Here is a 12,658-nt window from a genome sequence, read left to right as displayed (position 1 = left end):
CCTGGGTAGCTCAGTGGGTTAAAGCCTCTGCCTTCTTCTCAGGTCATGATCCCAGGGTCCTGGAATCGAGCCCTGCATCAGGCTCTCTGCTCAGCAGGGAGACTCTTTCCACCTCTCTCTGCCTGCCTCTCTGCCTGTTAAATAAATAAATAAATAAAATCTTTAAAAAAAAGAATTATTAATTAAAAATATAAACATGATCACAGGGAAAGCATACTCCCTGAGAAAAAAATATATTTGATCCTGATATAATAACTTACCATTATTGATATAATAATGGAAAGTCATATAGATAGATATAGATAGGTATAAATGTGTATTTTATTAAAGTATCTATTTTCTATTTTAAGTAAATTCTGAAAGACATAATATATGCTACTTTTTTGGCCCAATTACAACTAATCTAAAAAGACACAAATTTCCATGTATTGATTCAATGACAGGATTGATTCCTGTCACTTCAATTAAAATAACTAGTGATAATTCATTCCCTTCTGTTTACATTAACACCTCACAGTTACATTTACCTCACAGTTAAATTTACCTCGCATCTACTGGTAACTTTTAAAGTACGGAAAAACGTGAACTCCCTTCATAGCTTAGAGAGAGCATCCTTCATTCTTTTCATGCAAGATATAGAAGGACTTCTACTAGAAAGAGAAGCTAGGTCTTACATTTAAGAAATTAAAAAAAAAAAGATAACTGATATTTTCCTTTCTGTAAGGAAGTTCAGTTAGATAAATCAGTTGAGACTGTCACAGCACAACCCAATAAGTTACCACAGATACAGCCATAGGCTGTGGCAGACACAGGCTATGGAATAGATGAGAAGGTCCTTTTCTATCTAATGCACATACAGACTGTTTCTTCAAATAATGTCAGAAAGATGTATGCTTACACCACTTTGTGAGTCCAATGACAACTAAGGGATTCAGAAAGTATTATAACTTTATTTAATGTTTAACATAATTTGTTATTTACTTGGGTTTGATTTCATTGAATCCCTCCCTGTTGTAGATTATGTTCAAAAATAGAATGCAGTTACATCACACAGAAATATGTCCTGCAGTGGCCTTTCCTTTTGGCACAAGTTTGCCTTTCTGATGTACAAGATTCCAGGACCAACGGGGCAAAAAAAAATTGAACCACACTGAATATTTAAAAAGGAAAATAGAAAGATGGATTCAGAAAGCTACTTCTTACCATAGTGGATCATTGAGCACAATGGGAAAGTCCCAGAAAGTTCAACTCTTAAATGGCTCAAAGACATGAATGTTTTTCCACTATTCTCAGATTGCTAAATCTTGATATAGTAGTGAATCTCACATTAACCTGTTCTTCAGCTTTAGATCTTATAGGAGAAGCTAACAAAATCCACACCTATCCTGTGGATATAAAAGAAGCCCCATAAAATTGTTTGGGGGAAAATGTCAGAAGATTACTTCACATTATTTAAGGATGAATAAAGAGGATTAAATAAGAGAGAAAGAGATATTGAAATAATAAGGCTCTACTGAGGATTCCATAGAAAAAAGCAGAGCTAACATGCACATAGTAAAGGAAGCACACACTACTGAAAAAAAACTTACAGTTCAGGTGAAAGTAAAATTTATTCTGTATAAGCTTTATAGCTTCCAACAAATTCTTCATAAGAATGTGAACTTTATTAAACAACAAAAAATAAGAATGATACAACTGATGAATTGAAAAAAAGGACCTGAATAAAAGATTAAAATAAGGGGGAGCTTTATGAGATCAGACAGGAATGTAGCATCATAAATAATAGCCAAGTAAAGATGACATTAGAAACAGGAGAACATACTCTAGAAATTAAAATCAGTACTATGGAAGACAAACCTGAGATTCTTTCTTATACTGAAGGGGAAAAAAATACAAGAAAGTAGATTCTGAAGCAAAAGTGAACAAGCAACAAGATAAAACAAAAAAAAAAAAAAAAGAAAAAGAAAGAAAGAAAGCTGGAAAACATTATGTATACATATGCATGTATTATCCCTAAGTACAATACTAGCAAATGGAATTAAAGAGTACTAGTCCAATACCAAGTAAAATTGGTTCCTGGTATACAATCCTAGTTCCACATTAAGAAGCGCACTAGTACAATCTACTGCATCAACAGAGAAATAGAGAAATATTATTGGACTATCTTGATATATGATAGTAAAACACAGTGAGGACTAGGATGAAACATGATGTACAGTTTACATACTTTAACTCATTTTAATTTTCACCAAAAGCTTATGCCAGTTATTATTATCATCATCACTTGTGTGATGAGGAAATTGAAGCAGAGAGATTAAGAGACTAAGCCGAAGTCAGCCAGCTAGGGACTGGTGATGTTAGGAATGCAGGGGGTTTTGTTGTTGTTTTAAAAAGTACATATTTGGGGCGCCTGGTGGCTCAGTGGGTTAAGCCTTTGCCTTCGGCTCAGGTCATGATCTCGGGGTCCTGGGATCAAGCCCCACATCGGGCTGTCTGCTTTGCTTCCCCCTCTCTCTCTACCTGCCTGCTTGTGTGAGCTCTCTGTCAAATAAATAAATGAAATCTTTAAAAGAAAAAAAATTACGTATTCATATTTATGTGTTTGTGTCTAATATGAATATGTGTGCTTATGTGTAAAGAATTACATAAAATTGCTCTAAAAATCTGAAGGATGAACTACTCTATACCATATAATTGTACATATCTTGATATACATTTAAAAAAATGACTAGAGCAACATACACCAAAATATTAAGGAGGCCACCTTTGAGAGACCAATTTAATAGTGATTTTTATATTGTTTTTCCTGTTTTGCAATGTTTGTGTGCAATATTCATGTAAACCAATGTATATATTATAAGGAAAATAGATATAGATTTTAATAATAACATGATTATCTGTAAAAGTTATCAAAATAAGACTGTCTTGAAGCCACACAGTAGTTAACCGGCTCCAGATAAATCCTTCTGCTATAAACAACTATCAAAATGGGTTAAAGACAGTAAGTAATGGTTTTCAGAAAATAGAAGAGGCAGGGCAAGACTGAGATCTGTGAAAATGAGGTAATGTCTACAGGAGCCTTCCTCTGCCTGAGAATAATTCCTGGCCCTAACACAGAGCTCTTGAATTCAAGCAGAACATAGAGGTGCCACTGAGTTCAGGAAGCAGAGATGAGAGTACTGGGCAACTAAAGTAGTTAGAATCTGTAAATCAGGGTAAAAGAAAGGAGGTATGCTGAGTTGACTCTAGAAACTTCTATAGGGTTCCACATGTCTTTGCCTAAAGGCTAAGTTATGTAATAGTAAAAAAAAAAAAAAAACCCAAGGTTTACAATATAGCAACATATTGTTTTGTGGACTTGACAACAGAACAGAGATGGGCAGGTCAAAGACTCCTGGGGGAAGAACAGTAGGGAATATTGAAGTTGAAGCCATTTTAGAGTAAAGAGATAGCCTAACAGCCTCTGACAACATTAAACAAACAAACAAACAAACAAAAAACAAAACAAAACAAAAAACAGGCTCTCCCTTAGGGTGACACCCTAAAGTACTGATCTCTGTAGACCTTTCCTTTAAAAGCCCAAGTCTAAGCCCCAAAAAGATCCAGAGTCTAGACAGATTTGGAGGTTGATTCCCACAAAGTTAACGAGATTCGGGTGACAATTTGGGCTTTTCACAGGTCTGTATTATTACTATAAAGCCAAGCCTATCTATACAAGTTTAATATGATGAGTCAGTAATGGAATAGTCTGTTAGAACAAAACTGCCTTCTTAGAATGATTATAAAACTAAATCTCCATAATGTAATGTCTACAATGCCCATTATTTAGTGAAAATCACCAGATAGACAAAGAAACAGAAAATGTGATCCACAGTCAATGAAAGAGTAAAAAAAATCAACCCATAAAAATGAAACTGAAGAGGACCAGACATTAGACTTAGCAGATAAAAAAATTTTTTAAAAAAGGTATTTTAAATATGTTCAATGACATTAGAGTAAATATATTGCAAGAATCATAGGAAATAGAGTCTTTATAATTGGACAGATAGTGAAGTCTAGCAAAGAAAGAGAAATTTTACAAAAGAGCCAAATAAGATTTGTACCATTAAGTAGTAGACAAGACATGAAGAATTTACTGGAGGAACTTAACATATTGCAGAAGGAAAAAAATAGATAATAAACTTGAAGATAGACAAAATTTTCCAACCTGAAAAATGAAGGGAAAATGTTGGAGAAAAATGAACACTGCCTCTGGTAAAAGAATATCAAATTGCATAATATATATATATATATATATATAATTGGAGTCTGAAAAAGTAGAAGAAATAGATGAAGCAGAACTAAAAGGAAAGCTAAAAGAGATTCAGCAAACCCTACATAAGATATTTAGGCACACTATAATCAAACTACTGCAAACCAAAGATAAGGAAAAATGCTCAAAAGCAGCCTGAAGGAGAAAAGAAAAAAAAATACAGAAGGGAAAAAGATAAAATGATGGCTGACTTCACATTAGAAACCGTAATATAGAGAAGAAAATAGAACAACATTCAAGTGCTTAGGGAAAAATTGGAAGAATTTTAAGTCTTACAAAAACACGAGTGAAATGAAGTTATTTTTATATAAACAAATCTGAGAAACTTTGTCTCCAGCAAATCACCACTACAAAAAGTGCTAAAAGATGTCCTTCAGGCCAAAGGGACATGGTGCTAGATTGTAACTCAGAACTACAGGTAGAAATGAATACCATCAAAAATGGTAAATAAGTGGAAAATTTTAAAACTGTATGTTCTTATAATGTATAAAATACATCTTATAATGTATAAAATACATCTGACTATTCACTGTAAGGTGAGATTATATTTTAGGCAAAGGTAAAAAGATACAATTACTTCTAAAAATAGAAAGAAGACAGGTAAATTATTTATACTGTTGTAAGATTATTACATGTATGAAGTAAGATAGCGAATATAAAGTATCAGCTTTGAAAAGAAAAGAGGGAGGTCATAGTAAAACATGTATGCTGTATGATTTGTGAGCATGAAGAAGGAAATACTGACTATAATTAGACTATGAAAAGTTATGAGTGCCTCTTGTTAACCCTGAAACAACTGCTAAAACACAATTAAAAAGAGACATTAAAAAAAAAAAACCAAAAAAAAAAAAAAAAAAAAAAAAAAAAAAAAAAAAGACATTCAAAAATCAGTACAAGAAATGAAACCTTAAAAAAAAAATCAGCTGAAAAGAAAGAAGGGAAGGAGTCACAAAGGAATAAAAAGCAGAGGGGACAAGCAGAGAACAAAAAAGATAGTACACTTAATTACAAACATATAAAAAACCACAGTAACTATGACTTAAATACTAAAATTAAAAAGACAAACACAATACGTCAATGAATATAACAGAAATTATGCTGAGGAAAAGTAGCCAGACACACAAAAAATACTTACTGCATAATTGCATTAATAGGAAATTCTAGAAAAGGCAAAAATCATCGGTTAGTCAAGAAAGTCTTATCAACAGTTGCGTGGCAAAGGAACAAGGGTATGAAGATTAACTACAAAGGAAAGTGAGGGAGCTTTCTGGGAAGATGGAAATGTTCTGTATCTTGACCGAGTAGTGCTTACCCTGCAGTATATACCAGTCAAAAGTTTATTGACCTATACATTTAAAATGAGATAATTTTATTGCATGTAAATTATATCTCAATAAAATTTTTTTAGGGGCGCCTGGGTGGCTCAGTGGGTTAAAGCCTCTGCATTCGGCTTCCGTCATGATCCCAGAGTCCTGGGATCAAGCCCTGCATCGGGCTCTCTGCTTAGCAGGGAGCCTGCTTCCTCCTCTCTCTCTCTGCCTGCCTCTCTGCCTACTTGTGATCTCTGTCTGTCAGATAAATAAATAAAATCTTAAAAAATAATAATAATAAAAATAAATAAAAGTAAAAAATTTTTAAGTATATCAAAATACTGATTGCTTAGTGATCAATATATCAGACTTTGGAACACTGTGGGTTCAAATTTTGCCTCTGCTATTTACTTACTGTATGAATTGGGCATATTACTTAACCATTTAAAGTTTTCTCTATAATAGAGCTTCATAGGATCTGGAGTATGTGTTCAACATATATCGTGTTGTATTAACATCATCAACATGACTAATATTTTTACTATGTGCAGAACTGAAACCGTTGAAAAGAGGTATATCAAATCATGAGACAAACGTATTCTCATTTTATCTTCATAATTCTTTTAGAAGAGAAAAGAGACTTGGTTAAAAAGTAAATTGAAAAGGAAATGCTAACTGGTAATATAGGACAGGGCATTTAGAGTCAGACTTTGCACAAGTCACTCGATACACACACAGGCTATATTAGTTTCCTGTCACTGCTGTAACAGATAAGTTACCACAGCCTGTGTGGCTTAAAACAACACAAATGCATTATGTTATAGTTCTAGAAGACAGAAATCCAAAATGAGTATCAGGGGGCTAAAAAGGTGTCAGCAGGGCTAGGTCCTTCTGAAGGCTCTAGGGGAGAATACATTCCTAGCTTCTAGTGGCTACCTATATTTGGCTTGTGGCTTCTTTCTACATCTTCAAAACCATCCACAAAGTCTCTTCTTTTTCTTTCACATGACCTTCTTCTCTCCTCTATAAATCTCCTGCCTCCATTTTATAAAGATACATGGGGTTACATTTAAGACCCACCACGATAATCTAGAATAATCTGCCTCTCTCCCCATTTCAAGATACTTAATTTGGTCACATCTGCAAAGCTGCTTCTGTCATATAAAATAACATTCACAGATTCTAGGGATTAGGACACAATTGTCTTTGGAGGTCTTCTAAATGTCATAAAAGCAAAATTAGAAATAAGAGTGGAAGAAAGAAAGAGAAATTTAGGGTTCTGAGAAATTTTATTTTTAACAGTTTGAAAGTGTTAGGTCAAGGAGAAACGAATGTAAAACAAAAAAGAATATACAAAATAAAATTTCATTGTTATTTTTAGGTGTTCTAAATGTTTATCTGCGTTTGAAAGGGCAGACAACAATAGAGAATCCACTGTGGTCCTCGAGTGGGAATAAAGGACAGCGGTGGAACGAAGCTCATGTGAATATATATCCAATCACTTCATTTCAGGTAAGAAAAGAACGATCATTTTTGTGAAATGACTGCTGCACATGAGCATAAAGTTAAAGGCAGAACTTGAACAAACATAATATGGAGGTATAGAAACTCTGTGATATGGGCATCACAAAATGACAGTATTAAGTTTTTCTTTAGTTTTAAAAGCTGTTTTATGAAGAGAAAATTCCCCTTTTCTTTATTGATTAAAATCTATCAAATAATATGTTTGAGTAATAGTCTTTCAAAATCCAAATGACTTGCTAGGAGAAAATGTAAGCCATTTCTGTAAAATCACATAATACTTTGTTTACTGAAGATAAATAACATAGGTTCTTATAATAATGGAAACTGGATAGTCAAAGCTCAATTAATCTGTTTTAATTTTACTTGATGGAATTTTGCATACTTTAGTAAAATGGGTCTCCCTGAGGTAATGTCATTTTAGTGATTTATCACTTTGATGACCAAAGTCAGAGAACTTCGAAGTTCTTTTTCTTTGTTTTGATATAGAAAAGTAAGTGTAAACTGAATTAAGAAAGTTAGCTACAAATATATAATAGAAATTTTAATGACTAAAAATGGCTAGTATGGCTTGAGACAATATTTCACAAAACTATTTCAGTAGAGAAAATAATGTGATTTTAGTGATTTTATTAGCTATATATAGTATGTGTATTTTATATACTCAGGTTGGGTTTTTTTTCTACCATCAATTTCTTCAATGTACTTCAAGACATACACACACAAACACACACACACACACACAAAATAAGTACTTAAAACAATAGTTCTATTACTGTTCTGTTCAGGATAGTCCTTTATTGCCATAGACATCAATTTAATAATTGAGCACTTTCAAGACAATCACTTATTACCATAATGAACAGTTCAATAAATACTTTTTGAGCTACTCCTGTGTGCCAGGAACATTGCTAGGTTGAAGATCTAAAAATGATTGTTTATTTCAGATTGGTAGAAATATACACATAAACACTTACATTGCATACTGTAAACATTGCAGTAATAGAGGTGTGCACAAGGTTCTGAGCAAACCCAACCAATGAAAAGAGTATAGAAGAAAGTCAAGTAAAACTTGTGAAACTAGAGCCAAGGAGGGGGATTGCAAAGCAGAGAAAGAGCTAATATTAATATTGCAGCAGAGATTAGAGTAAACAGACACTGATGTACATAGGATTTGCCTGAGAAACAGAAAAACTTTTATCTGCAATTTGGTACATAAAGAGAAATCAGACTGGAGTGAGCTGAGGTTAAGGAACCCATGGTGCTTGGGTAATGGGGGGGTCATTGGAAGATTTTGCTCTGGGGATGACAGGGTACAGTGGTCATGTTGCTGGCTCAAAGAGGTAAAACTGGATTGACAAACCAGTTAGGACCTGTAAAGTTCACATAAAATGTGTTGAAGGGACAAACTAAGGAAGTGGTATAAAGAAAAAAGGATGATTTCAAGATACCCTTAGGTGTAAAAACCAGCAGAACATTTTTTGTTGTTGTTATGTTAGAAATTTGGGAAGCAGCCATAAATGACTTAAAAGTCTCTAACTAGGGAATCTGGGGCAATGCTTGTGGTACACATTACCTTACATAACAAAGAGGAAAAGAGACAAACTTCAGGGATAAATATGATTACTTCTGTTTTGGACATGTTGATAAGATGCCTATGGAATATCCTTTTAAAAATGTGGAGGTTGTTGTATATGTTGATCTGAAGCTTTGGGGACATGGACATTCGTGAGTCATTGGAGTGCATGTGCTACCTAGAAATGTGGAAGTGGTTGATATTTCCAAGGGAAAGTGTACATTTGTGAACAGTGATTAAATGCTGGAATCATACAGAACACTAACCAGTAATATGAACTATGGGAGAAGAGCTCAATCCTAAGTAGTATTTTTCAGTATGTTTTAGTGTTAAAGAGAAGGAGATCAGGAAAGTTTGGTGCCCACAGAATTTAAAGACCATAATACTCAAATAGTAAAGCAAGCTGAGTCCAGTGGGCTGGTCATTGCAGAGAATATCTGTTCTTGAGAGATTTGCATAAGGTAGTAAGGAAATTTGGAAACCAGCACCTGAACTAAAATTATTCACTACACTGCACCTGGGTGGCTCATTTGGTTAAGCATCTGCCTTCTGCTCAGGTCATGATCCCAGAATCCTGGGATCGAGCCCCATGTCGGGCCCCCCACTCAGCCATGAGTCTGCTTCTCTCTCTGCTCTTCTCCCACTGCTCATGCGCTCTTTCATTCTCTCTCTCAAATAAATAAATAAATAAATAAATAAAATCTTTAAAAAATGATTCACTACTCAATTAATAGAATGACCTACAAGCAGATATTAAATTAATATGTTTCTGCAAAGTTATTTTATTCAATATTTTTTCATAGAAAAAGCATTAATTTTATTTTGTTCATTTTGTTCTTGCAAGGGAATGTTTCTGCATTCAGGATGTCACAACAGAGAGAATCCAGAAGGGGAACATTGACGGGGTTTCATAGAGGAAAGAAATGAGAGGCAGTGGGTCCGCTCTAAGTTTGAGATTACAATCTTATAGAAAGGAATTGCTTTTCTTTGTTATTTGGCCCATCTTCCTCCCCTGTGTTTTGATACCAATAGTGTTGATTTAAAGAAGGGATTTCAGGACCTGAATTAGTCTTTTGTTACCGGGAAGGATGTGGTCAGTGTAAATTCAGAGTGGAACATTTTTACAACTACAAATGACAACAGATTTTCTGTAGCCTCAGGGACTTACATATTAAACTCACAAAAAATAAATTTGTAAGAATGTTTAAAGCAGATGTTCAATGGTGTTTAAATAAATAAAGCTTTTTCATAATAGGCCAAATCTTGGGAGAACTCTCTTCACTATAATCCTTCCCTCATTCCAACTGAGAAATCAGACTGGGTTTTTGCATAGTTGGTGCTCAAAGTAGTTATCATTTCTATTGCTTTTTGTTCCTTTTTGTAGATGCATATTTCCACCTGGTATCAATTTTAGTTTGCTCGAAGGACTTCTTTTAACATTTATTGTAGTATGGGTCTGCTAAACATGAATTCTTTTCACCTTTTGTACTTCTGAAAAAGTCTATCTCACCTTCATTTTTTTGAAAGATATTTCCTCTCTCTGAGTGTAGTATTCTGGTTTTTCCTTTCGAACTTTAAAGATGTTCTCCTGTCCTTTTGTTTGCATCATTTCTAAGAATAAATCTGTTGAAACTCATATTTATCCTTCTATATGTAATGTGAACAGTTGCTTTTAAGATTTTCTCTTTATCATTGGTTTTGAGCAGTTTAACTGTGACAAGCTTTTATGTCATTTTCTTCATTTTTCATGTGCTTGTGGTTCATTGATCTTGGATCTGTGAGTTTATAGTTTCTATTAAACTTAAGCATTGTCTGGCTAATGTTTCTTCAAATATTTTTAGTTCCTCCTCTTCTCCTTTGAGGCTCCAGTCCAACACCTTATGTATGTATGTAAGACCCCTTATTCATGTGCATACATATGAGGTGTTATATAACTGATTAATGCTTTTTTAGTGTTATTTTTACTTGTGTTTCATTTTGTATAGTTTCTATTCTGTCTTCACATTCACTAATCATTTCTTCTGCAATGCCTAATCTTCCTTCAGTCAGTCACATTCAGTGTATTTTGCATCTCAACCATTGTACTTTTCATCCCTGTGCGTTCAACTTGAGTCTTTGAAAAAATATTTTCCACGTCTCTAGTTAATGTTTTGAGTATATGAAACCCGGTTATAATAGGTGTTTTTTTTAATTAAAATATATTTTTTAAAGATTTTATTTATTTATTTGACAGAGATCACAAGTAGGCAGAGAAGCAGGCAGAGAGAGAGGGGGAAACAGGCTTCCTGCTGAGCAGAGAGCCAGATATGGGGCTCAATCCCAGGACTCTGGGATCATAACCCGAGCCAAAGGCAGAGGCTTTAATCCACTGAGCCACCCAGGCGCCCCTGTAATAGGTGTTTTAATATCACTGCCCACTAATGCTAACATCTGTGTCACCTCTTGCTTGGTTTTGACTGATTTTTTTTTCTCCTCATTACAAGTTATTTTTCTGCTTCTCTGCATGTCTGGTAATCTGATTGGGTGTCAGACACTTGGAATTTTACTTTGATAGCTAAAGTTCTTATGATTTTATAAAATACAAAATTTGCTGGTCATTTTTATATTTCTGTAAATATTCTTGAACTTGTTTGGGATGTAATTATTTGGAGACAATTTAATCATTTTTTGGTCTTGCTTTTAACTTTGTTAGGAAAGACAGAAGCAGTGTTTCATATAGGGCTAATTATTTCACACTACCAAGGCAAGAGTCTTCTGAGTACTCTGTCCAATGCCCCATGAATTATGAGACTTTCCAACCCTCGTGTGGGCTGGGTACTATTACTTTAGCGCATCTTTCTGATTTTTTCCCAGTTCTTGTGTAGTAACTACTGCACATTCATGTCCTGAATGTTGCTAAATACTTTAGGGAGACCCTCTGATGATCTCTGTAGCTCTGTCCTTGCTTGTATTCTACCCTGCACACTCTAGCTGCCTCAGAGTCCTTAAACTCTCCTCCGCTCCAACTCCTCCGAGATTTTCTACCAAGCTCTATCTTTTGCTTGCACCATTGTCTATCAATTCTGTGTAGGGCACTATGGGGCTCACCTTTCTGATTCCCATCACTCATTGATCATTGTTCTTCATTACCTGATGTTTATTGTTTCATATATTTTGTCTAGTTATTTGGTTGTTTCAGATGGAAGGATAGATCTGGTTCCTGTTCAATCTGTCTTGATTGGAAGCAAATCGAAGAGGAGCAGTTTTGGTTTATGTTTTCTGGTTTTTTTTTTTAATTGTTTAAAGAGTATCAGTTTTTAATGAAGTATTGTAAATAGCTTAAGTATTTAGTATTAAATAGTATTAGTATTAGATAGTATTTAATTTAGTATTAATTTAGTATTAAATAAGTATTAGTATTAAATAGTATTAAGTATTTAAATAGCTTAATTTAAATAAAGATAAAAATAAGATAAATAAAGATAAATAAGATAAATATAAGATAAATAAAAATAAGATAAATAAAGTCATATTTTTACTTTGATTTCTATGTTCTTTTATTCTTTGACACTAGGTCTGTTGTCTAAAGACTTTCTGTTATTTCCTAAGACTTGATTTTTAAGGAAACATGAAACACAACTACATCAGCCTACCCCATATTTTGCTTTTATTTTGTTTTAGTTTTGAGATTTTTGTTGTTTTGAACTTTTTTCTGACAAAGCATTTTTTAGTCAAAAATCATTTGTAAACTGTCGAGCTTTTCAAAAATGCTTGCTTTGGTATGTGATACCAGGAAAGCACAGTAAAAACTGTACAGAATATATTAGCATATAAATTAGGTTTTGAGAAGTTTTAATATTACTCAAATGTAGCTTTGTGGCATTGTAGAATGTCTTTACTTCAAGTGGAAAGGAGATCTCCTACCTCTTGGAATTTTAAATGAGATATAAGTGATTTTGA

The 12,658-nt window shown here is 33.7% G+C and overlaps 1 protein-coding gene across 1 annotated transcript in view; it reads left to right on the top strand.

The window, feature by feature from the left end:
- Positions 1 to 12,658, top strand: part of MDGA2 (MAM domain containing glycosylphosphatidylinositol anchor 2) — an 879,614-nt gene that overhangs the window by 852,380 nt on the left and 14,576 nt on the right. The window contains exon 15 of the mRNA XM_059182014.1: positions 7,004 to 7,134. Coding sequence (XP_059037997.1) covers positions 7,004 to 7,134 — 131 coding nt within the window. The remainder of the gene's footprint in view (positions 1 to 7,003; positions 7,135 to 12,658) is intronic.

The sequence above is a fragment of the Mustela lutreola genome, chromosome 7 (genome assembly GCF_030435805.1).
Source record: "Mustela lutreola isolate mMusLut2 chromosome 7, mMusLut2.pri, whole genome shotgun sequence".
Classification (NCBI taxonomy): Eukaryota; Metazoa; Chordata; class Mammalia; order Carnivora; family Mustelidae; genus Mustela; species Mustela lutreola.
The sequence above is the reverse complement of the archived record's forward strand: the minus strand, read 5'-3'. Positions and strand labels throughout refer to the sequence as shown.